The 27,269-nt window shown below is 44.8% G+C and overlaps 1 protein-coding gene across 1 annotated transcript in view; it reads left to right on the forward strand.

The window, feature by feature from the left end:
* The window catches only part of SPTLC3 (serine palmitoyltransferase long chain base subunit 3), a 150,035-nt gene that overhangs the window by 113,916 nt on the left and 8,850 nt on the right, over positions 1 to 27,269 (forward strand). Inside the window, exon 10 of the mRNA XM_070800699.1 lies at positions 21,039 to 21,174. Within this exon, the coding sequence (XP_070656800.1) occupies positions 21,039 to 21,174 (136 nt within the window). The remainder of the gene's footprint in view (positions 1 to 21,038; positions 21,175 to 27,269) is intronic.

Genomic DNA, 27,269 nt, shown 5'->3' on the forward strand with positions numbered 1-27,269 from the left:
TTTGAAGCAACGAACACTTTCTAACTTACCTCTTCATGTGATCAGCAAATGTGAATGATTTTGTTTAATTAGTCGTGTTAAAATGAAGCCTGCCTGGTGTGTGTTTGCCTGTGCTTTCTGGGGATGGTCATTTGTTTCCCTAAGAATGAACTAGTCAATTTAATATTCTTTTTTTAATCCCCCACACATCTATTCATTCATTAATTCATTTCTTCGATCATTACTCACCAGGGTTTGGGGAGTAGGAATCCGCCACTCCTCATTCAAGTATATACAGAGAAAACACTCACAACAATAATTGATCAGCCATTTCTCTGATGTTGGGTCTCCATGGCCAAGATGTGCTACCTCGTTTGACTCAAATGAGCTTACTCTTTTTTTCTTTTTTTTTTTGAAATATGCTTTCATCAAGGGCTGTTAGACTTCACCTTCTATCTTTAAGATATAGTTTATACAGCTTCTACTGTGTACCACCATAGGGCACAGTGATGACTAGGGGAGTTCTTGCAGTCAAGCAATCTAGTGAGTGTGTTTATAGAAGCAGCAAATTATCCTGGCCCCAGAACTGCGCACTGGGCTATACCATCCGTGTGCCCTGTCCCACCTCCGAGCTGATGTGAAACCCTACAGTGCTTAGTGCAACGTCCTGAGCAAGCCTACTATTTCAGTAAAAGTATGAAGAGGTCCATCATTGTTTAATATTATTAAAGCGACAAAATACTTGATTCACATACACTTTGTACCCAGAAACCTACTATATAAAACGGACTAGAACAGGGCTGATATGGATAACGTAGCGTCTTTGAAAAGGTGTTAGTTGCTCAGTTGTTTCTGACTCTTTGCAACCCCGTGGACTATAGCCCGCCAAGCTCCTCTGTCCATGGGATTCTCCGGGCAAGAACGCTGGCATGGGCAGCCATTCCCTTCTCCAGGGGATCTCCCCGACCCAGAGATCAAACCAAGTCTCCTGCAATGCAGGCAGATTCATTACCATCTGAGTCTCCAGGGAAGCCCTTACCCTGGTCCCTGATGCCCTTCCGCTGAGCGCTAGGGCTCCGCAGGTCGCTAGGTTGAAAAGAAATGGTAGACTTTTCTTTTTCACTAAAGAAAAAATGGATTTGAGGTGACTTTGTTCCTCCATGTAAAATGTAATGATTGACTGACTTCTACGGTTATTTCCAGCCTTGCCTTTGGGGTTTTTATGATTCTATGTCTTACTGAATAGTCTATGTGAAAAGGAAATGTGATTCCAGTCTATGCATGCTGCAGTGCTTAAGGGCATGAACTCAAAGCAGCTGCCGGGACTTGATTCCTGGGACACTGCTTAAGTTTCTGTGTGGCCTTAGGCAAGTGTCTTCATTGATCTGTTCAACTCTAAGTTACTTCTCTGTGCTTCAGCTCCTCCAGTTGCAAAATAAGGGAAAGGCTATTGATAAGCTAAGGTTTTTGTGAGAATTAGATAAAATAAGACATACAAGATTTCATTATGACTGAAACAATTCTATCTATGGTAAGCATTATATAATTGCTTGCTAGATGACTTGGTGTTATTCCTGAAGTGTTCAAGAAGTATTTGTGCTACCTCGGGGATGCTGTAGGAAGGATTCTTATGATGGAAGTGAATGAAGTAAGACTAGATAGATTTCCGTCAAGGTCCTGGGTTAGTCAGGATAAGCTAAATTATGCCAGTATAACAAATAAGCCTGGAAAATCACAGTGACTTAACTGAACCAAGGTTTATCTCTTGCTCATAGATCTAATTCGGAGAAGGCAATGGCAACCCACTCCAGTACTCTTGCCTGGAAAATCCCATGGACGGAGGAGCCTGGTAGGCTGCAGTCCATGGGGTTGCTAAGAGTCGGATACGACTGAGCGACTTCACTCTCACTTTTCACTTACATGCATTGGAGGGGGAAATGGCAACCCACTCCAGTATTCTTGCCTGGAGAATCCCAGGGACGGCGGGGCCTGGTGGGCTGCCGTCTATGGGGTCACACAGAGTCGGACACGACTGAAGTGACTTAGTAGTATTAGTAGCATAGATCTAATATCAAATATAACACAAATTGGACAACTTTCTGTCCACTTCCCCTCATGGAAGTGACTCAGGCTTCTGCTGGCTTGAGGCTTGGCTGTCTCAACACATGGCCTCCACAGTCACCATGGTAGCCAATAAGAGCATCAGCCTAGAAGTAATGCTTATCATCTTGCTTACCATCCATCGGCCAAAACTAGTCACATGACCCACCTGAATTTGGGGAGGTGGTAGTAGTAAATTAATGGGTCTGAATATGGACATGAATAAGCAGATATTATTCAATCTTTTAAAACTGAAACTCAAAATAGACCTGTCTCCATCCCCACATGAGCTACCAGGTTATGTGAAAAAATTAGTTTGGAACCACTGGCTTCTTGCAAAGTCGTCTTAATGATATTCTTGACTGCATGGATTTCTTAATGAAAAAAAGTTATTTGAGACTTCAGCTAAAATGCAAGTTAAATGAATTGTACTGTGATGACCAGAATTATCCAATGATTTTATTTTAAAGACAAATAACTAGAAAAAGTTTACTCTGAAAATTAGCCTATGTCTTCATAAAGATCACTGACTTTTTAAGCCCTGTAGGTTATATATTTTTTGTTTTCTTTTTTTAATTAATTAATTTATTTTATTTGGAGGCTAATTACTTTACAATATTGTGATGCCTGCAGTGTATATGTTATCATCATCCATTGATTCACACATACCCAACTCGACAGTCTTTTCCTTTCTGCCTCTGGATAGCTTTGCCACTTCATCACAAACAGAACTCACTCTGTTTGATCAAAAAGATCTCCAGAAAAGTTACATTCAAAGATATGATCGTAAGCCCTTTGATAGCCATCTGTCATCAGTTTTTCTCCCTCCAAGGAGGGAGATATTTCCTTTAGTTTTCTCTCTTAGCCTCTAATTAAATAATTGCTTGGTCATTATTTTTAACCTCTCTCTTCAGTCTTATTGCCATTTTCAGAGAGAACAGAAAGAAAAAAATAAGAGAAAAAGCTATGTGTACAGTCTGTGTCCTCAGAGTCTAGATAGGGGAAGCAGGGAGAAAGACTGAACAGTTTCTTTTCAAAGAAATGAACAAAAGAAAGCAATAGAAAAGAAAATTGATAGAATCATCAGCCAAGTTGCAGATGGTTCAGCCTGACATGGCTTTTGAAGAATTCAAAGGCACCCAGTGAATGATCACTCTGGCCTCATTGACAACAGTGCCTGCTTTAAATAAGATAAACAAGACTGGTTGGGAGCATTGCATTAACTCACCCCTTTCTGCAGAGATAGACCAACTCCCAGGGTAAAGTTGCCCAAAGCTCAAAGGACTGCACTACATCAAGCCCGAGCTGCCTTACAGGGTCTGAGAAACTGCCCTGCTCTGAGCCTTCATCTTCAGCCTTCTCCCCTCCTGCTCTGATAGGAGCCTTTCAAGGCTTTGTTTTCGGGTTGAGTTTGGGGAGCGGTTGGCCAGATCTGTTCCTTGATGAATGTCTTCACTTTAATCTGCAAGGCAAAGCCATACGCTTCAAAGAAAGGCAGGCTGCAGGAATAAGGTCAGTGTTCCTTTGAAGCCAAGGTTCAAAGATGAAATAGCAGTCCCAGTGAAATGACAATGTTTATGCACAAATAGCCACCTTGACTGCAGCCAGGCTCCTCGCGGAGCTAATACACACGAGCTGAGGGTCTGCAAGCTGCCCAATCCTTTCCCCAGCACCGAGGCCCTTTTCATCCCCTGGCCCATCGCCCTGTACAGCACAATGAACCCAAAGTGGAGATTTGGTTTCTCCATCCTACCGGACATTGAGTGGTCCACCAGCCAAACACCAACACTGTGAGCCCCTCAAGGGCAAAAGCTGTGTCTTACATTAATCTGATGTTCCTCTGAGTATCCAGCCCACTGCTTGGCTTAATAAACATTCCATGATTCAACTTTCACCTTGCAGGCCCACTCAGTTTCAGGTCAGTGTTTATGCTGAACAAGATGGAGGGAATGTTTGTCTCATAGGACTGGGAGCTGGGGGGCAGTCCCACGCCAGTTGTGGCAACTGCAGAAGGGGTCACTCAGTGATGGGGATTGCCCAGAGATGGACACTTCTTTGGTAGCGGTCCAGAAAGATGGCAGCTCTGTCGTTTTCTTTATGGCCCAGAGAGCCACAGGAGGGTGAGCCCCAAGCTGCACCAACCACTCCCCTGAAGGAAGCATTGTCTACAATTGTCATCTTACTATTTATTTAAATTTTTGATGCATCTTTTTAAATTAATCAGTCAACATTCTTTTTGAACCCCTAATTGGGGTTCTCTGTCCCCCCAACTCTGGGTAACCTTTCACTTCTCAGAGGAAACAGAAGTTGTATCACGTGGAGGGTTTACGGGGTGTGCTTTGCGGCCAAACTGTGTGAGGCCCGGTCCCCGACCCGTCACTTGCTCCATGAAATGGCCAGTTGCCTGCCCTCTCTCAGCCTCAGTTCCTTCATTATAAACTGAGGTTGTAGAAGGATTAAGTGATGTAATACAGAATAGTGAATGCGGCATGATGCTTGATGCGTAGTAAGCACCCGATAAAGGCAAACGATTCCTTTCTCCTCTTCCTTCTCTAGTTTATCCAACAGTGTTTATGCACCCTGGAATCTCCCCATCTCTCAGGCCTTACACCTGCTCCAGCAGCAAATCCAGCAGCAGTTCCTTTGACGTAAAGCCAGATGCGGGTCTTCTCTCACTCCCCACCACTCCCTCCATCAGCTCTCACCTGGGTCACTGAAGTGAGTCCCCACTCCCCACGCTTGTTGCCTTGTGACATTCTCCACACAGAAGCACGATTACCTTTTTTTAAAAACTCACTCAGACTGGATCACTGCTCCACTCAGAGTTTCCCACTGTTTTCCATCTTAGTATAAAAGTCCAGACTGTGGCCTTCAAGGCTTCTTCTCCTGACGTGATCTTCCACATTTCCCACCACTCGCTCCCTTGCTTGGTCTGCTCAGAGCAGGTAGTGTCCTTGCTCTTCCTGGAACCCAGGGAACAGCTACTACAGAGGAGGGTCTTCGCATATGCTGGTCTTCCTGGAACAGCATGTTCAGCCAACACCGACGTGACCCGCTCCCTCACTTTCCGCCCATCTCCGCTTGGAATCAGCCTCATGAGAGGAGCCGCTGGGTGCTGAACTGCACACCCACCGCCCATCCCTCTAATCCTCCTCACCTTGCTTCAGTCATCACAGCGCTCATGAGCACCCGGCAAATAATCCACAGATCTGCCTGTTTTCTGGTTTCCCTCTCTAGAATGTAAACTCCAGGAGAACAAGTGTTTCATCTTAGTCTTTACACTGAGAACAGTGCCTGGCAGTGACAAGTTCTCAACAAATATTTGTTGAATCCTTCTCTCTTTCCCTTTCAGCTCAGTAAATAAAAGACCCTTATCTCCTCCACACCTCTGTGCTTGATTCTCTTCCTTCTCACCATGTAAACAGCATTGGCCCCTTTCCTCAACTATGAACTTGATCATTTCCTCCCCCGTAAAAACCTCCCCTCACCCCTCCTTTTGTTCCTACAGCCATTGAGTCGCATCCCTTCCATTGCTGCAAATCTTTCCGGAAAGAATGGCCCATGTGCCAGCTCCCGTTCTCCTCCCCGCACAGCTATCAGCCTTTGTCCTCTGGCCATTTCCCTGGACTCTGTCCCTCAGAGGTCACCACCGCCCGCCTACCCTGCCACTGCTCCCCCAGCCAAACTGGACGGACATCTCCACCTCACCCTCCCTTCCTGAGAACAGTCTTTCCTTAGTTGTGGAAGACGCTCTTCTTTCTGGTTCTTCTTTCTTTGTCTGTCCTTCCTCTCCTTTACTGCTGGGCCCTCTTCCCCAGCTACATTTGCTGGAATTCCAGCCTCTGCTCTCTTTATGCTTCCCTCTGCCCATGCTTGCCCCCCTGTTCCGTTCTGTTGTGTAGAAACATGCTTCTCAGACTTGAACTCACATCAGTCACCTGAAAAAGGGATGGAAGAAACCTCTCCACCTCAGGACACACAATGGATTGCTCCATTGGCTAACACATCCTTGTCTCACCAGCATGGCTGTTGAAAAAAGGATCTCTGTGATTTCATCAACTTTTCCTGCTGTTACTTCAGTGCTAGGCTGATGGAATTCACCAACTCTGTGAATCACAAAGCCACTTTTGCTATCGTAAAAAAGTGAAATTGTTAGTCACTCAGTCACCTCTGACTCTTTGCGACCCCATGGACTGTAGCCTGCCAGGCTCCTCTGTCCATGGAATTCTCCAGGCAAGGATACTGGAGTGGGTTGCCATGCCCTCCTCCAGGGGATCTTCCCAAACCTGTGTCTCCTGCATTGTAGGCAGATTCTTTACCATCTGAGCCAACAGAGAAGTCCCTTTGCTATCATATACATGGCAATATTTGATGTGTTTATAATTGAGTGTCTGATAAGGTTTCCCTAGAAAGGACAGAGTAGTGGAAATTTACATACAAGTGAAAATAAATATTGTTCCAATTTCTAATATATAATATCCAACTTCAGTAGAATACATTTTCATTGTTGCTAATGAAATCTCCTGTGCTTAAACAATAAAGGAAAATAGAAGATTCTTCTAAAAATAGAATCTTCTAGTTTTCTTCAAAATCACACTTGTCTTGCCCTTAAATAGGACCTTCTGGGTGGCAGGGTGGGTGGCAGGATGGAATAATGAATTGTGTTTTTCCTTGATGTAAATACAGGATTTGACAGGATGAAACACAATAAGCTGTCTTACCTTCATAATTTAATATGTTTTCTCAGTATAATATTCTGGGATTATTGCTGCAAAAAAGATAGGACAAATAGTATTACCAGCTTCCCTCTTCAATCATCTTACAAATCAAACTTAGATATTATCCAGATATTTACCTCAATTCTCCACTTTCAATATTTCAGTGTGAGACCCAGGCTTTGGTAAACATTAGCAGGAAGGTCAGTAAGAGAGGGATGGGGTAACTGACCCCCCAAATTAGATCTAAATACCCCTGTCATTGTGCCGATACGGGCATTCTTCCTCAAGCAGAGCTTCCTTGGCTCTTTAGAAAATAAAAATCGTGATGAGCCCAAGATCTGAGGAGGAAGTGTTAGATAGACATGCTCCCCAACAGAGGGCCTCCTCACACTGATTTTCTGAGATTCTTTTTATTTCTTGCATGACTTGAAAGGTATTCAAAACATTCTATCTGTGAAGAAGCTGTTACCTCAGCCCCAGGTTTCTGTTTGCACGTCCCTCTGCTGTCTTTGGCAAGATTAAGGAATGAAGATTCAGCTAATGTGATTGCTCTTCTTTTTCCCTCTGCATACTGGCCTCTGGTGTGAGGAAGCTCTCCCCTGAAGCGGGGAGGTGATGGCTTTTAAATCCAAATTTTGATTAGATTATAGCATCACTGGTTTATGGTGACTATTCTCAAAACTGAGTGTTCTGTCCCTTCCCTGCAAAATCTCTGGTTCTATTCCCTGAGAATATCCAAAGGGTTAAAGAGGACTGCGGTTTCTGTTCAAAAAGGAACAACAATGGAAAAGGGAAAGCGGATGATTTTGGTGGATGATGTTAGTGGATGAAGTCCAGATCAGGTTTAAAAACACAGATGCATCAAAATCAAAGAAAACAATGGTGGTCCTTTCTGCTTTCCAGCAACTTCCACTTTCCTCATTGTTGACCCCTGGGCCACCACCCAGACCTTCCTTGCTCCCAAAACCAGACACAGATGCCCTTGTGTTTTCTGCTACTCCAGCTCTCTCTCAGAACTTCAGACTGAAACCTGGGGACTGGATGAAACCTGGACTCAGCACAGCTTGGAATAGGGGGGTGTTGATGCTGGAGTGACCCTTCTAACTTGTGCCAGCAACCCCAGACCTTCCATAACTGTCCTTTCTAAAGTACCACCCCCTCCCTTGTGGGTGACTATCTTCTCCTTCATTCCATACCATTTTCCTCCATAGGGTCCATCACCACTTAGAATTATGTTCTTGTTTCTTTGGTGATTGTCTGTCTCCCCCAGGAGAGTACAAGTGCCATGAGGGCAGTGATACTGTCTCAGCCTCAGGCGATATATGTTGGCTGGATGAGTGACGCCCCACCCCCTCATTCAGTGTAAGCTTTGGCCATATCCTATAACTATGCACAAGGCTTTGGTACCACCCTTCTGCATGCTTGTGCTGTTTCCTCTGTCTAGAAGACTCTCATCTCTCCCCACACATCCACTATACCCACTCTTCACCTTCTGAACCTTTGTTCAGGCTTCTAAGCCCTGTCTTGATGCCACAGACAGGAAACAATCCTTTCCTCCTCTGTCTCATGCAATCCTTGCCTCTTATGTTAGTCACACACACCTTAGTCCAGTCCTCCAAATATGTAGTGATTAGTTAGTTATTAATAATTGTGCCTTAAGCATCAAATGGGCTTTCCTGGTGGCTCAGACGGTCAAGAATCCACCTGCAATTCAGGAGACATAAGTTTGATCCCTGGGTCAGGAAGATCCCTGGAGAAGGGAATGGCTACCCATGCCAGTATTCTTGCCTGGAGAATCCCATGGACAGAGGAACCTGGTGGGCTACAGTCCATAGGGTTGCAAACAGTTGGATGCAATTGAGTGACTGAGCACGCATGCAAGCATTAAGTATATGAATGAATGGAAACTGAATGACCAAATTTAAGGCTAAGCAGATTCCCTGAATTCTATTCACTCTCTATAAATAATTATAGTATCATTTCTATAAAGGTTACTTATAGAATTATTTTGGTTCAAATACTGGATTTATGATCACTTCCTTGGTAGATACATGCATAAGCCAAAATGTATAGTTCCTTTCCTATTCTTTTGATAAATGAATAGTTTTACATGATTGCATATGCTAAGGCTTGTTCTGGACACCATCTAATATAGAGATGAGTAAGCAGGATAATTCAAGTTATTGCTACCAAATCACAGAAGCAAAAATGGAGTTTTTCCTTTAATTATCCAAGTAGTAGCTGAATCCCTCACTTAAGGTTTCCTCTGGAGACACCATCCAAAGCTCAACTGTGCATTTGACTCACACAGTAATCAGCAAAGACTGGCACCACTTAATCCTCTGTCCGAGCTGAAGTGTATTTCCAAAATACAGGTAAGAGGGTTTTTTCCTGTATGGCATTTTTCCACTGAGTATGCTGAGGGACCTCTGCCCTCCTCTTCCCCATCTTAATGGTGGTTTCCACTTAGGATCCTTTTCAATCAAGAAATTTCATGTTTTCATGACATTCCCTGGAAACTAGTAATGAGAGATTGAGGAACTAAATTTCCCACAGAAAAATTAGAGTTTCCCTTGTTTCCATTTAGCCAACGGAAAGCAAATGGTCATTAGGATTTTGAATCCTTGAAAATTTTTCATGGTGTCTTTCCTTACAAGATCAGTTTTAGTTAAGTTCAACTTGTTGTGATAATGAAGTCCAACACATAACACAATAGACATTTATTTGTTGTTTACATAAAGTCCAAAAGGGATGTTAACCCAGCCTCCTTCCATCTGGTGGCTCCTCCCACTTCAATCTATGGTTTAAAAGGTTGGGGCAAGGAGCTAAGATGACCTGTGTGTGGGACGTTTTCAGGGGCCATGACTGAAAAGGCATGTTTCATTTCTGCCCACATCCTCTTGGTAGAACTGGGTCGTGTGACCTTGCCTAACCACAAAGGATCCTGGGAAATGAAATTAGCCATCTGCCTTGGAGAAGGAAAGGGTTCGTTGAATAGCCAGCCAGTCTTTGCCGCAGTACTTAACCTCAGTCCAGGACATTCTTTCCCCCGCCTTTCTGACGGATGTATATTGTGGGAAGACATTGTATATTTTAAAGAGTTTCCCAATCTTTCTCTATTGACTTAGTAAATAAACTCTTGACCTGGAATGGAATAAAAGTAGCTAAAGAAAAAAACAAAACAAAACAAGGTCCAAAAGACTGAAGATGAGTCTGTTCCTTTACAGGGACGCTCAGGGCTTCTAGTCTGGCTTTTACTAGAAACACTTCGGCTTCTTTTTCACAGAACCTGATTCCAGGCCATGGCAGGTACTGAGATCGTTATCATTATGATGGTGCTAAATTCCCCAATGCTGTGTACTTTTTGGAGGCAGAAAGTGGACCCTGGGCATAATGCTTCCCAGAAGAAACTAAAAAGACGTGAAATTGGAACAGCTCTGGAAGTCAAGCCAGAACAGGGGAGAATGTATATTTTGGAAGTGGTAACACACTCTCAGAAATTCAGGACATTTTGGGGGAAGGGAGGATGTGATGAGACAGAAAATTATAAATTGCATCTTTATCAGAAAATTATATTGCCATTTAAAACATGCAATTTTAAACCATGGGCCTTTGGGTTAATTATCTGAATTGGGTGGGTTTATTTTGAGACATCCCAACTCTCGTATTCAGCCGCACTTTGGTTATCTGGGGACACGGACTAAAAGGAGGCAAAGAGGCTAAAAAAGTATCAAACTTCTGATGTTCATCATATCAGCACCCAGCAGGTACAAACCAATCAAGGTAAAACTAAATTCTAAACCCAGGCAGGAAGATAAAACTAGCAACTTTATATAAAGATGGAATGTATATGAAAATACGATTCTATGCAACATTGCTTTAAGCATCCATCTATTTTGGGAAGCATCAAAAACTGCGTGCTTCTGTTCTGTACACATGGGCGAATTCAGTCCACATAAATCGTTCTCTACCATACCTGGGATTTTATTTAAAAATTTTCCAGAGGCTTAAATTTCTATTTTTTTATTCAATTCTTAACAGGGGTTGAATAAAATGGCAAGATCTTTCAAATAACTTCATTTATGAACCTCAATCATTTTTCTTTTCTTTATCCTCCGGAGAGGAAACTTAAAAGGGTGAGACTTAAACTCTAACGCATTTGCACTGGAAAATCCAGCTATGCCTCATTTTTAAAATATTTTGTCTGCATTATTTCATTCATCCTGCTCATTTGTGAAATTTTATCGTGAGATTGGCAGGTGAGATACTGACCCCACTCCTAACCCGACATGGACTTGGAGAAAGTGGCCCCCGCGCCTTCCAGCTGTGACCTTGGACCTTTGCTCTGGTCCCTGGAACAGGGCACACATATTTTTACACTTGAGTTTGATAGGTTTAAAAAAAGGGAATACTAACTGGGAAGATTTAGGACTTTGAAGGCGGAAAGAAATGAGTATACTGGGTGACAGCAATTCACTCTCCAGAGTGGAGTTTTCTTGCTTTCCTGCTGTTTGCATTTGACATGAGACTCATTCACAAACTTCTAAGATATTGCTTCTCCACAGGGCAAGCTGTTTGGAGGGCTGCAAACCACGCCTTTCCATCCAAACCATCAAGCTTATCCTGTGGCCGTTCTTGCTAACTTACTCTTCACCCAGAAGCTCTATGAGGAATAAAGAGGGACAACCAGACAGGACTGTGATCAGGCAGATGAAGCCATGATAATTAGAGGCGGAGTTTGTAAAGGTCTTCTCAGCACCTACCTTGGCAGGGAGTTTAGCGAATACAAATGCACTTCCTCCAAGTTCTTTTTTCCCCTGAAACCCCAACACATTGTTAGTTCTGTCCCTCTGCAGTCCCTCCATGAGTGCAGAGAAGTCCACAGAGAATCCCACCTGAAACGGGCCGTCTGGAGCCCCTGGCATCTGAGACCCATGGCCTTGCTCAGGGAAGACCCCTGCCGCTGCTTCCTAAATGTGTTTGGCCCTTGGTTGCCAGCTGGAGACACAGAAATGCAGAGAAAGAGGCAGAAGGCGCAGAGGGCTGCGCTTTCTAAACGGTTACAGGCCACTGGCCTTTCAGCAACAGTTAATGCAGAACAGATGGCAGGTGCTACGCTCGGCTGGCTCTCAACTGAGAGGCTGCCTCTGTCCATGATTAATCACCTGTGCTGGGGGGTCAGAAAGTTCTACCTGGCCTGGGGGGCGGGGAGCGACCTAAGGTTGGAGTTAGCAAGCAAAGTGCCAGTCATTGCCTCTCTGCCCTATGGCTGCTCACATGTTTTCAGGACCACAGTCGGGTGGGGAGGGCATCCAATAAGCAGAATTAGCCAACCCGGGGAAGCCTACCTAGGAGGGGAAGTTTGTCTGCTTCTGCAGAAATGGCTCAAAAACTGGTCCATAATGTTCTGTCCCTTCATTTCCTTCCCCTTGAGTTAGCCAAGGGTAGAAGTTTATGGCAGACCAGTAAATTCTGCACTTGCTTTGAGGCCGTAAACGATTTCCCCGGCAGGAGTGTAAAGAGAATCTGTTTGTCTTTTCCATGGCACTGGGGCAAAAGGATAGTGTAGCCACTTCCTTCCTCCCATCCTACAAACAAGATATCCTTTTACACCAGGAGTCCTGCAGAAGTTTCCTCTTCACTTTTGTTTCCTCTTGTGTGGATGGGGAGATGGGGCGTTGTGATGTAACACACATGGAATTCTCTGTCGGTTCAGTCCAACTGGAGAAGAACGTGATTCCAGCTGTAGGATCTTTGAGGGTGAAGGGGAGTTGCTGTTACACATTGATCTTTGTTTTTCCTGTCACAGGTTCATTTTCAACTGAACACCAAAAATCGCCAATACACTGGGGGCCGTACCCTAGCCCCACTCTTGTCTGGAGAAGTTGGGGAGAAAACCAGTTACCCCACCAGCCACAGCTGGGGAGGATTAAGCAGGTGGATTTGTGGCTGTGCTCTGGGCTAGAGAGAATGTGTTAGTTCTCTATTTCTGCATAATAGATGACCACAAGTTTCAGGGCTTCCTGTTTTTATCTTTTGGCCGGGCTGCACAGCATGTGAGATTTTATTTCCCCAACCAGGGATTGAAGCTTTGCCCCCTGCACTGGGAGTACAGAGTCTTAACCACTGAACTGCCAGAGAAGTCTCAAACTTCAGAGGTTTCAAACAACACCCATTTATAATCTCACAGTCTCCTGGGGTCGGGAGTCTGGGCAGACTCTGGCAAGGCAGAAATCAGGGTGTCAGCAGCTTTCTCTGGAGCTCACCCTTCTCTTCCAAGCTCACATAGGTGTGGCAGAACCCAGTTTCTGAGGGTTGCCAGACTGAGATTCCGGTTTGTCTGTCAGCTGGGACCCCACCTCAACTGCTGGAGACTTGAATTTCTTACCATGTGATGCCCTCCATTTTCAGAGTCAGCAGTGGAGAATGTCCCTGTTAAGACCCCTCCCTCCCTCTTTGAGTCTCTTTCTTCAGGGAGAGCCCAGGCCTTTCTCAGAGCTAACCTGATTAGGTCTTAGGTATTGGTTAATGCCCCTAAAATTCATTTTGCCTTTGTAAAATAGGACTTTATGTGAAGATTTCCAGTAGTTATAAGCTTCATCTTGAATACTCCGAATGAATATTAGTCTAGTGAATATTTAGTTCTGGAAGATAAGAACATGTAAAAACGCATGTCCTAGGCACCAAAACGAAAAAGAAGCAAACAAAAAACTGAGGTTACAGGAACAACCAGAATGGCTGTGGATAGCACAGGTCACTTCTGCTGGCCACAGCTTCAGAGGGCAAATCCAAGCAAGTCAGTTCAGTGCTTGATGATGACTGAAAATGAACGGTTTTTAATCTTTTTGAACCATAGAATTTTTTTTCAGATGAAATGTACATGGAAACCCATGTTATAAAATCGTTGTATAACTTTACAACACTCTTATAGGACCAATTGGGTCCCAGACGCTCTCCAAAGTGCTTAAAATAAAATCCTTGTAACGGTATGAAATGGACATGCTTACTACTGTTACTGTCATTGTCATTATTCACATTTTACTGGTGAAGAACCTTAGTTGCAGAAAGATGAGATGCCTTGCTCTAGGTGGCAGAGCGGATTTTGAACCCAGGAAAATCAGGCTCCCAGTCCTCAACTCTGTTGGCGTGGAAGCACGTTGGAGGTGGGGGTCTGTTCTCCCAGCTGCTGAGCTTCCACCTCACCTTTTCCCCACACCCCCTAGGCTTCCTCAGTACAACATGCCCGGCAAACACTTTGAGAACCGGAGAGTTTGAATACTGTACACCCTGCCTCAAAGGGGCTGCCGAGGGGCTTCTTCCATGTGCACCGTCTCTTGGAGCCCTTTCAAGGAACTCCAAGAAGCTGATTCTCAGCCACAATCTCTCCTTGGCCACAGCCGTCGCTGCAGCCCCTCTCTCACCCATTTCTGCTGCCACCCTGGCCTCCTCCTGTGCCTGGCCACCTCCAGCCTTCCCTTACACGCTGCAATTTCCTCTCCCGAAACCCCCTCAGAACATGGCGTACCCCGTTTGTGATGCTGCCTGGACTCTCTAGTGCCCACCAGCTCCTAGGCTGGCAACTATAGCCCTCTGGGTCTTATTCCCCTGACCTTTCTCCTGACGGTGAACCAAATGTTCTGGGCAAGCGGGCTACCGAGCCCCCTCTGGTGCAAAAGGTGTGTTCTGGCCACCTCCAGGGTCTTTGCTCCAAACTCCCAGAGCATTTCTTCCACAGGGCATTCAATTTTCCACCATTTGTGATTATTATATTAATTTTCATCATCTATAAGCTCCTTGAAAACAGTAGACACGTTTGTCTTTTAACCCACCACACAGCAGCCACCGCAGTGAAAAGCAGTAAGTAGCATTCTCCCCAAAGTCCCAGGAGACAGATCGTTACCATCCCCACTTAACAGAGCAGTAAATTAATGCTCAGATACGAGTGACTTGCTCATCTTCATGGCAAAGAGAAAAGGGTGGATGGAAGCTGACACACAGATCTGTAGATGGAGCAGAAAAACGCAAAAATACTCGGAGACAAAATTGCTCTCCAGGGTCTTCAATTAGAATCACCCTTATTACCTTCATAGAATCAACAGCCACAATAATTCATGACTACAAGGGCTGGTTTTGAACTAGGGTAACACCACAGTCACCCAGGGGAAGGCTTTCAAGAAGGTCCACACCAGTCCTGCTGGAGCAGGATCTCTGCAGATGGGGACTTACCCCTGAGTATCCTAGAAAACAAAAAATTCCCTGAAGACTCTGGTGTGCTCCCCTATTTAAGAATCACCAATTCACAAGGTTCCCAGAAGACTCCAGCCTCCCAAGTTACCCTCATTCCCCATCATTAGTAACTTTCTAAGGAACTGCTCTCTATTTAAATGCAAATTAAAATTAAATCATATCATGTATTCTGTAAGGATTCAAGAAGCACTGCTGTGTGACAGGCCTGCTGACTGCCTCTATCTGTCTTACAGCCCTTCTCCCGTGTCTATTATCTGATATCTGCCCAGTCTACTGGTAGACTATGTGCACATCCTAAGTTGCTGCAGTCATGTCTAACTGTTTGTGACTCCGTGGACTGTAGCCCTCCAGGCTCCTCTGTCCATGGGATTCTCCAGGCAAGAATACTGGAGTGGGTTGCACGCCCTCCTCCAGGATGTCTTCCCAACCCAGGGATCAAACCTGTGTCTTTTATGTCTCCTGCATTGGCAGGTGGGTTCTTTACCACTAGCAACACCTCGGAAGCACTAACTGGTAGATTATTTCTTGCCTAACTGGTAGATTATTGTACAGCCCTAGAATTTTTTATCTTCTCCTCCTTATTAGCAGCTGGCCCTTCTCTGATACACAGTGAAGGCTTTTCATTTGTGAAATGCATGAACCCATGAATCTTGGGACTCATACCTCATCGGGAATAAGTTTAACAGCTTCTTCAAAGAGCAGACTCTGATAAACTCGATGGCGCCACCAATGTCCGGGTCCACCGGGTAACGCAAAAGCCATCTCCCAGCCTCAGTCTCCTCATCTGTGAAGGGGACCCAAAAGCACAGAGCCTGACTCATAGTAGCTGCACGAGGGATGCTCATTCTTACCTCTCCTTGTGGATTAAGCCCCAGACGGTGTCTTTGAGCCGCGAGTGGCTTGGTAGAGGCACGGAAACGAAAGCGTCCAGCCTGCCCAGTCCCACTCCTGCGTGTATTAATGCCACTCCTGCGTGTATTAATGCCACTCCTGCGTGTATTAATGGGGGCATGGAGAGGCCTGGGCAGTCCTTGGCACATGTACGTGTGAGCATAACACACACTGTAACCTTGGAATCTGGACATCAAAAGGGAGCGCTTCAGCGCTTGATAAAAACGTGTGTTCCTTTCCACAAACCACTCCAAACCCTGTTTTCACCATCCCACTGGGAAGCTTGTCACTGCTAATGTGATTCTTATGATTCTTGCTGCTCTGTAGCCTCTTGATATTTCCTGAGATCTCCCTGCCCCAGAGTGTGTTGGAAACAAAATGTCCTGTCTGGTGTCCAGAGCTTAAAATAACAGACGTTGGGTTCCTGCTGCCACGTTGAAATTTTACTCCAAGATCTCTCCCCAGCACGGCCGCCCCTGCCCCTCCCTGTGCCTGGAGGAGAAGCCTAGTGTGAGCATCAGACAAATGAATGGAAGGGAGGGGTAGGCCATGGAGGGTTGGGGTGGGAGCGGAGGGGCAGGGGAGACCTTCTGAGGCCACTGCTGGGGCACCCTGGAGGATCAATTTGATTGTTGAGAAAGATCAACTTCTTAAACTGTGCGACAGGTTTTAAGGGAAGATTCTACCCACCACCCTTTCCCAGCACAGCTGCCAAGAAGCAGGTTTGAGGTCTCCCAGTCTGCATTCTGCACTGGGGGGGAGCGCCATGGGTGTCTCTGTATGTGCCCTTTTCAACCTGGGGTGTAAAATGAGTCCCCGCCACGGCATCTGGGTCTATGCCATTTCCTCTGTTAGACAGCGAGCTTGAAAAGTCTGCAGAAAATAGTGTGTCATTGGTATTGGCTGGCAAATGCGCCAGAGCCTTACAGAGGGAAATGCCTTTCTCTTTCTTGCCAGCCGATGGTTCAACAGAGAAGAAATTTTCCTTCTTTAGCTTCTGACAGGTCATTCTGGGCATGTCCTCTGTCCACAGTGCCTCCTGGCCCTCTGAAGATTGAGTTGTCCCAAGCATATTTTTGGAAACTCCACTGATGATTGTTTTTATTAGGGGACTGCACAGCTTTGTAGTGGGACGCTTAGGGTTTTATTTGTTTTCCTTCCCCGGCCCCAGCTGTTTTTGTTTTAACAGCATTGGAGAGAAGGTTAAACCCAGTCCATCCCTCAAGTCGGCAGAGCTAGAAACCCGAGTGGGCCGAATGGCACCCTACAGGTCATCTGCCCAGCTAGGTCCATCCCTGACCTTATCCAGCCTCACGGGAGGGGCGAGGTTGGCAGTGGGGTTGATCTCCAGTCAAGTGAGCATTTTGGAGCTGATAACTGTTTGGGAGCAAGTCACCCCCCAAATGTACCGCTGGAGACCCCAGGCGTTCAATAACTGCTGGGATGTCATCTTGCCAAACAAGAGGCAAGGACATATGCCCGTCTTTTTACTTTCCATGTCCCACCAAGGAGCATGACTCAGCCAAGACACAGCCAAACACAGCCACCTGTGGCCTTGGGGCTGAACTGCTAATGGCCATAGTTTCTGAGACACCGAGTTTCCTTGGCTGCACCTGGTGAAAGCCAAACTCATGCTTGGTCTCATTCCCAGAGATGCCGATTTCATTGGTCTGGGGTACAGTCCGGGCATGGGGCTCTGCCAAGCTCTCTAGATGCTCCCAAGTGCCACTGAGGCTGCTGAGAACTGCTGCTAATGGAAAAATGTAACTAACCTTGTAAATATCTGTTTCCCAGACACAGTACTAAGCATGTTCCTGCATTAACCCCTTTATTGCTCCAAGTCTTCCTGTGAAATAAGTTTATTTATTTCCAGGTAAAACTGAGGTTTTAAAGCCTTAAGTCGTCCACATGGAGTTTGGAGTTTCCTAGTCCATTTAACTCCAGGGCTTATTCCTTTTCCAGAGAACCAAGAATCTAGCAAAACAACACAATTGCATAAGCTCTCCAGCACTCTACATAAGAGATCTCACCCCTAACTTATTTATCTGGGCGGGGCCTCCCCTGTCTTCTCTGTAATAGGCTGAAGGAGAATCAAAAAGTATTTAACTAGGGACCTTATGTGTTGCAAAGGGAAGGTCATTACCATGCCCAGTCTTCATCCAGGACCCCTGTATGAAACGACAAGTGCAAAAATTCTTTCTACTTTGACAAAGTGCTTTTCAAACAAGAAGCTCAAAGTACAGCATAATTAATCAAATCCCCCGCATCCTGTAGATGAGTAGCATTTTATATGTACAAATCTCTCTCTGCCTCCAGGCCCTCCAACACTAGGAGAATGTTTCCAGTTTTCAGAAGTGAGCAATAGAGTAATTGAAAGGAGCTGTATCTTGGCCAGCTCAAAAGACGTCAAGCCATCTATAGTAGCCCTATGTGAGAAAAAGCGGTGTCCACAAAGAGTGTCATAATGGCTTGCCTGCCATGCTATGCTGCATGCTTCAAAGAGGGAAAAGACGGCAAGAATAAAACATCCAGTTCTTAAGAGTCAGCTGCCCCTGTGATCAATATTCTGATCCATCTGGTCAACTCTCCAAAGGATCTAGAAGCCAGAAAGTAATGACATTAGCTGGTGATCCAGTTACATGGGTTAATCAAGGCAGAGAGGACAGACGGGGCCGATTAAGTAGCAGGGCAGCTCAATGATGGATGAGTCATTATGGGCAAGTGCAAAGATAATGCCATTGGGAAAAGCAATATAAGTCATTCAGGTACTTCCAGACCAGGAAATCCTCCTAGTCCTAGAGGGGGATCATTTAGGAAGTATCAGACCCAGCCTGATGAACTCATCTATTCATTGTACAGCTAACCATCAACAGAAGAGCTGAACGCACAAGGGGACGAGCCATATGGAATACATTTTGAAGACTGGGATGTATATCTGTGCCTTCATTTGGAACACCTTTTTTTTTTTTATTTTATTGACGTATAGTTGATTTGCAATGGTGTGTTAGTTTTAGGTGTACAGCAAATTGATTCAGGTATACATGTAGATGTATACATTTGTTTTTAGATTCGCTTCTCATAGGTCATCACAGAACATTGAGTGGTTCCCTGTGCTATTAGTTTTGGTTATCCATCTTATGTATAGTCGTATGTGTACATTCATCCCAAGCTCTTGATTTATTCCCTCAATGTTTCCCCTTTAGTCACCATAAGTCTGTTTTTTATGTCTGTTTCTGTTTTGTAAATAAGTTCATTTGTATCTGAATCACCTTCTTTAAGCAAGTCATAGTCCAGCCCCTCTTTTCTGATCCACAATACCCCCTGCTCCTATGTTCTCATCTTCCTAAGCACGCACAGTTTCAATGTATGGATGAAGAAAATTTTTTGAAGTAATGACAAATATTTTTCTTCTTCACTTCTAGTTCTGTCCTTCAAATCGCTTCCTCTCTGTACCAGAAGACACTTCAGCATGTTCCAAAACAATTCTTTTTTTTTTTTTTAAAGCACAAAAGAGGCTGTGTCTATGCAACAAAATTTATGCAAATGGTTCTACACCTCTCCAAGTCCCTTTCCTGGATTCATGTTGCAAATCTGAAATTTTAGGGGAGAGAGCTTATTGTTTCAGGAAGGTGGGTAGGAAACTAAAAGCCCGTATGAATGAAGGTAAACTATACCTGTAACTAACTGTTTCTTTAAAACCAAGTCCCAGCTAGGAACCCTCAAAGCAACAGTTATCCATGAGCGCCATATTAATGACGCCAGTGAATGCCAGTTCTCGTGACTTCTTTTCCCTCCCTGATTGCTCTGCTTTTGTCTCCCTTTTAAGCTCCTCTTCCCAAGCACTCAATGCTGGATTCTCCAATCCCTGTACTTCTGGTTTTTCAGACAATCTACTCACTTATTCCTTCTATCTTGCCCTGCCCTCAACCACTTCTTGCTGGTTCTCAACCATTCTGTTTTTTCTACAAACTATAGGACCGTTGCATCTGTTTTCTGGGTGAGGAATTCCCTCCTCTTTATTTTGGTAACCTTTGTCTATCTTTCAGATCTCAGTTCACTCATCACGCATTGCTTTCCTCGGACTTGGTCTAAGCTCTCCACTGTGGACTCCCAAATACCACACGGCATTCGTTACCACCCTCGTCAGAGTTGCAACTTTACATTCATTTGTGATTATTTGATTCATGCCTGTCTCCCCCAGGAGACTGTTTCTATCTCTTTTCTCTCGTTGCTCCTGACTGACCTTGCACTGCCCACTTCTCTACTTCATGGCTACCCTAGTTTCTACTGACCAATGATTTCCTCTGTCTCACAGATTCCAGTAATACACTTTTCTCTCAATTCCCATCATTTTTTGTTTTTCATCCAGTTGTTGATTCTCTCTAAATTTTTTACAGTCATGCTCTACTAGCAAGACAGTCTTACTGGTTTAATTCATATGTATTATCTCTTTGGCAAAGTTCTCATGAGAGACCCACTCACAGCTCCCGGGGCAGCAGCCAAATGAACCAAGCGTATCCTTCATCCACGGGCTGTTGCCAGCCTGGGGGATAGGTCAGCTTTCTGAAGAAAGTATAACAAACAAGGTGTTTTCTCCCTCATGGTCTGCTTTCTGAGGACTGGCAGAGCTGGGGAGGGATCTTCCTGGAGAATGAGGATGCGGGAAGGGGTGAAGAGTAATGACAGAAAAGAAGAGGGATAGTTGAGATTTGCAACAATCTCCTTCTTGGTTGGTGTTCTGTTTCCTGTCACATTCCCTTCCCCTGAACTAACGTGTCTATAGCACTTAGCAGATTCCACACACTGTGGGTACCTAGTAAATAGGAGTTCACCTCCTTTGTTCTGGCGAGACACACTTCCTGCTCCCCTGCTGCCCTGAAGCCTAGCATGACTGTAGTTGGCAGCAGTGGCCAGCAGCACCATCCCCCAGACCCTGTCTTCCAGGCGCAGGGCAGGTCCCGGGCATCAGTGCCCACCCTGCCCACCAGGAGATCTTTGCCCATCCTGCTCTGACCCTCCTCCAGCCCTTAATGCAGGCCTGCAGAAAGACTTAACAGCACTTGCCAAGACAGTCTGATGGATTTCATGCCTATTTCCTTCCAGGGCTGCAGAGAGTACAGCAACTGGCAAAAAATACAAGATACTTCAGACAGAGACTAAGCAAAATGGGATTCATTGTGTATGGCAACGAAGAGTCTCCTGTGGTCCCCCTGCTCCTTTACATGCCTGCGAAAGTAGCGTGAGTATCCAGCAGACCCCCACCATAACACCTAAGCCCCAGGGTGATCTGATGGAGATGGCGCTCCGACACCAGGGGACTCTTTCAGCGCAGATGCTGCTTTGCATCTTGCGCAAGATGCTAAGCTCAAAACTCACTTGTCCAGTTTCTCAGAAGTCACAAGGTCTTGTGGGAAGGGAGCCAGGTGCTGCGGCCCACCATTTCCACGCTCTGTGAATTGGGCGAAACCACTTGCTGCCTGAGGCCTCAGCTATAAATGAACAAGGGTCCTGCCCTTCCTCCTGCCCCAAGATCTTTCTCGGGGAGAACCTCAAAAGACCCTCTCTCCCAACATTCAAAAACAACATGACTAGGCTCTGTGCGCTCTCCCGTTGAACTCTCATAGCCATCCTCCAAAGAAGGCAGCCTCATGTGTGGGGAAACTGAGGCTGAGAGCAGTTAAACAGCTTTCCAAAGTCAAGATCAAGTGTAGGAAAACCAAAAGGCCAACCCAAACTTAGGCTCTTGCTCCAAAGCTCTTGCTCCCAACACCAAATTTTAATACCTCTCCTGTAAGCCGACTTCAGGCTCTTTTCCATTGATTGTGACTCTGAAATTGAGCATTAGTAACAAATGCATAAAGAGAAAAAAAAATGACTTTTTCTCAATATGGTGTTAATGAGTTTTTCCAGGAGTCATTCTCCAATCTGCTAGACATGAATGAACTCTGTGATTAAAAAGAAATTAACTAAAATCTTTTCTAAATATAAAATATTTGTGTGTCTGACCCAGCACATGGGAGAAAGTAATTATCAACAGATGTTCATCAGATTCTGGAGGTCCTGACACTCCTTTAACACAACCGTATTGTTGGAACTTTCTATTTGATTCTCTGACAGTCTAGGTTGATTGGCAGACTATTAGAAGTAGTATAGAAAAGAAGCTCTGGGGCTATTTGTTGAAAACTCATGATGGTTAGGACTGCGTTAAACATTCCTAAAAGATGGTTTCTTTGATGTCCACTCTCACGTCATTTCGCCAGGGCCTCGTGCACCACCGTTGTCCACCACTGAGCCCTTTGTTTGTGGATCTGGGTCAGGAAATCAGCGCTTGGGGTGGCCCAGAAGACAGGGTGCTTCGGGAACGCCACAGGACACTGCTCTGTGCTGATGGCGGGGAGCAGGGACAACGGTGATTCCGAGCGGCAGATACCCCAAAGCCCTCTAGCATCTGGTCTTGGATGGCACGGAAAAAGTCCACATTTACTCAGAGTGGCCAGGGAAGTGGCGTGTTCCGACTCCACGCTTAGCCCATGCTTATCTAATACCTTATGATTTGCTCAAATGAAAACACCAGAAGTAAGCTTGCTTTATTTTGGAATGCGTCAAGTACACAATACTGGAGGGTGGTGTTAGGGAGTATGCTTGATATTTGATGATGGAAGCTGGAATTAGAACCTCAACAGGATGGGAAGTTGAGTCCATCTAATGAGAAGAGCCCACGACAAACAAAACAAATGCACTTAAGTGCATGGTGACAGAATGAAAGAGAGTTCTTCTCCTGCTTTATATGACAGGAGTCCTGACTTGGCAAAGCTAATGTGAGAAACGAAAGTAAAACTGAGAAGGAGTTTCCTGGAAAAGTTGTGTTCTAGAGTATAATGAGATGTTTGGAATGAAAAAGAATTTTCATTCTGTCTCTTCCTCATTAAACCAAACTTCTGAATCCCTGATTTTCTCATATTGAAAATGAGATATATCCGGGTACATTGGCCAGTAGTGGGATTGCTGGGTCATATGGTAGTTTTATTCCTAGCTTTTTAAGGAATTTCCATACTGTTCTCCATAGTGGTTGTATCAACTTACATTCCCACCAAGAGTGCAAGAGGGTTCCCTTTTTCTTCATACCCTCTCCAGTGTTTATTGTTTATAGATTTTTTTAATGATAGCCATTCTGACCAGTGTGAGGTGATACTTCATGGTAATTTTTATTTGCATTTCTCTAATGATAAGCAACATTGAGCATCTTTATACCCTGCTGCTGCTGCTGTTAAGTCGCTTCAGTCGTGTCCGACTCTGTGCGACCCCATAGATGGCTGCCTACCAGGCTCCCCCATCCCTGGGATTCTCCAGGCAAGAACACTGGAGTGGGTTGCCATTTCCTTCTCCAATGCATGAAAGTGAAAAAATAAAGTGAAGTCGCTCAGTCGTGTCTGACTCCTAGCGACCCCATGGACTGCAGCCCACCAGGCCCTTCCATCCATGTGATTTTCCAGGCAGGAGTACTGGAGTGGGGTGCCATTGCCTTCTCCTCTTTATACCCTGAGAAGATCATAATTCAAAAAGATGCATGATGCATGTACCCCAGTGTTCATTGCAGCACAGTTTACAATAGCCAGAACCTGGAAGCAACCTAGATGTCCATTGACAGATGAATGGATAAAGAAGTTATGGTACATATATACAGTGGAATATTGTGCTGTGCCAAGTCACTCAGGCATGTCTGACTCTTTACGATCCCATGGACTGTAGCCTGCCAGGCTCCTCTGTCCACAGGGATTTTCCAGGCAAGAATACTAGAGTGGGTTGCCATGCCATCCTCCAGGGTCTCTTCCCAACCCAAGGCTCGAACCTACGTCTCCCATATTGCAAGCAGATTCTTTACCATCTGAGCCACCAGAGAAGCCCAATGGAATATTATTCAGCCAGTAAAAAGAACAAATTTGAGTTAGTTGAAATGAGATGGATGAACCTTGTGTCTATTATACAGCATTAAATAAGTCATTAAAAAATATCACATATTAACACATGTATATGGAATCTAGAAAAATGGTACTGATGAAGCTATTTGCGGGGAAAGAATAAAGACTGTGAAAATACAGGGGGAAGGAGAGTGGGGATGAAGTAAGAGAGCAGCACTGGCACGTGAACACTACCATGTGCACGCTACCGTGTGCAAAACAGATGGCTAGTGGGAAGCTGTGGTGTAACACAGGGAGCTCAGTCCAGTGCTCTGAGGATGGGAGAGGGGAGGGAGGGGACACGTGTGTAATTATGGCTGATTCAAGTTGTGCAGTGGAAACCAAACAACATCATAAGACAATTATCTTCCAATTAAACATAAATTTTAAAAAAGAAAGAAAATGGGATTGAATAGGACCTATTTCCTAACATCATTTGAAGATTAAACAAGATGAAGTGTATCAGCATTGGCATGTCACCTCTTACGGTCTACTCAGTGTTGGCTGTTATTTTTAATTGTATTAATAGTGCATATGAAGCACTTTGTATAGTGATTGAATAAGCACTCAGTGGTAGACATCATTATTACAACTACTTCTACCACTGTGGCTACAGTGATTATTATTACTAGTTTCAACTGAATGTAAGATTGAGTCATTGTGGTTGCATGTCTTTTTAAAATAATTACAATATTTTAAAAAATCTTTATTTTATACAGGATAAAGTAAAATAATTATTATCCTTTAATAAAAATAAAACTTCCAGGAAAAGAGTAGGAAAAGATCTTGCTATGTCCTGCATCAACTGGACCTTGGATGATATGTCGAATAATCTAATACCTTTCCATGTAAGATAGTTTTAAGGAGGAGCTAATATTGCTGAATGTTAATTATATGCTAAGGAAGGCTCTTAAACCCAATGTTCAGCCATTGAAGGTGGGATGCCTAGCTCGGGTTTACAAATGGAGACACCTAAATGCACAAAGTCAAAACTATTTTCTCAGTGTCACTCCTGTTGTAGGTACTAGAGCCCAGAGTTCAGGTCAGTTCCATTTGCCTCCTAAACCAGGGCTCTTTTCAGTGCACTGCACAGCCTCTCAAGCTTTAGTCCATGGGGGAAAATACACATCTCTGTAAAGAAATGCAGAGTATAATTTAACGCTCTTTAATGTCATCATTGGTGAATCAAAAGGGCATGGATTAGTACAATGGGGACTATACAATTAGCACCAAAGAAAATCTAATTATTTCTGTTGTTAAGGAAACTTAGAACAGTTTAGTTCCAAAAGGTAATGTTATCTATTGTTGGCAGGAGTAGCCATTCCCTGGTCTTGTTTTCTTCTCGGATATTCCTTCGATGGAAAGTTTATATGCAGAAAAGCTTTTGAAACAGAGGGTTAGTTGTCTCAGCCAGTGTCTGAACACTTTTTCCATTTGCTTATTTAAAAACCTTTGATTTTATTAAAGAACCGTGATTTCTTCACATTTCCCCCCACTGCAGAATAGAAATATGATCTCTAGCCAGGTATCCTTTTGAATAAAGTCTTACTGCAGCTCTACCACTGGACTCTTCTATGTAGTAGAGTAGAATGTGATTTCACTGATAAAAAATCACTTAAGTAATCAGAAGAATTGTATTTCCTATTTGGTGGAGGACTGACATTTTCCAGCCCCAGGCCTCATCATGTGCTTGGAGGATGGTGGTGCAGAAAATGCACTGATGCTGTGCTCAGTGCAAGGCGAATATTTTATTCTTCTTATTCAAGTAGTTTAGTTTCTTTCGGGCTATGCCAGCTCTAATTTGATTTGGGGAGTACAAACCCAGAGGCTCATTATGCTGAACATTCAGAACAATCATATACATTAACTGAAGGAGGCTAGCTTTAGTTGTGTAAGTTGTAAGCTTTAAATTTAGACATGCTCCAGGGAGGCCTCAGATTAACCTAATGAATCAACAGGCATATATTTCACTCTACATTCTTTGGCAAAACTCACTTCCTCTGGTACAAAGAGGAAAGTGCAGACAGTGAAAATGGTCTTTGGGGAGTCCCAAAAGCCGACCAGAAATCATGGGTCAGGTGGTTTGTGCTCTAGCAATAAAAGCTCTTGACTTGTTTCTCAGACAATTACAAGCTCTCATCCTGTGCAGTTCCGTGGGCAGCCTTCCATAGGGTGATCAAGAAAGAGAAAGAATGGCCGGTTTTCAAGCTTCCTCAGTTAGAAAGCTCCATCTCCTTGCAACCTTCCCAAATCAAAGGCTGAATCTCGCCTTGCCAGAGCCAGGGGGCCAGAGAAGCTGTGTTTGGTGGTCCCTGTAATCTCCATCGCTTCCTTTGATAACCCGCCTTCTGCCCGAGGAAACCTAAAAGCAGTCAGCTAAACAGGAGGAGAAGGAGAGACCCCACAACCTTCCTCTCTGTGGCTGCATCGAGGATTCTTCCTGAAACTCAGGGTTTCTGTGGTGCTGTCAGCTTCCAGCCTAAAATAAGACACCCGCAAAGGAGAAGGAAATGGCAACCCACTCCAGTATTCTTGCCTGGAAAATCCCTGGACGGAGGAACCTGGCAGACTACCGTCCCTGGGGTGACAGAGTCGGACATGACTTAGCGACTAAACAACAACCACCGCCTCTTAAAGCTTAGAAGATCTGAGACCTTTACCCCACTTGTGGGCAGAGCTTCTCAAGGACAAAGGAGTCCTGTGGGGAGTGATGAGCACAGAGAGGGAAATACTTACTTACTTGGACGCACAAGCCTGTGCCTGAGGTTGGATCTCAGTGCAAGAAATTTACAGACTTCGGGAGCTCAGTATTCTAGAATCGTTACTGAGATTAGCTCTGAAATGGCACCCTACTCCAGTACTCTTGCCTGGAAAATCCCATGGATGGCGGAGCCTGGTGGGCTGCAGTCCACGGGGTCCCTAAGAGTCGGACACGACTAAGCGACTTCACTTTCACTTTTCACTTTCATGCATTGGAGAAGGAAATAGCAACCCACTCCAGTGTTCTTGCCTGGAGAATCCCAGGGACGGGGGAGCCTGGTGGGCTGCCTTCTATGGGGTCGCACAGAGTCGGACACGACTGAAGCGACTTAGCAGCTACTCTGTATCACAGAGCTTTGAAATTCTATGACCTACGCCTCTAGGCTCCTACTAGAGAAAGACTCTGTGAGTGAACACTTCTTTCCCTCCCACCCTCCTCCCCATCCCCGCTTAGTCCAGCCAATGGGTTTATTATCCCTGAAGGCACACATAAAAAGTGAGAAGACCCTTGCTATTTCATATCTTTGGCTTGATGGAAAATAAAATCCTTGGCTCTGGAGAGAGAACGTGGCTTGGGGTTGTCTCCTGCAGACCCTCTGATCCTGATTCTGAAATT

This window comes from Bos indicus, chromosome 13 (assembly GCF_029378745.1).
Source record: "Bos indicus isolate NIAB-ARS_2022 breed Sahiwal x Tharparkar chromosome 13, NIAB-ARS_B.indTharparkar_mat_pri_1.0, whole genome shotgun sequence".
Lineage (NCBI taxonomy): Eukaryota > Metazoa > Chordata > Mammalia > Artiodactyla > Bovidae > Bos > Bos indicus.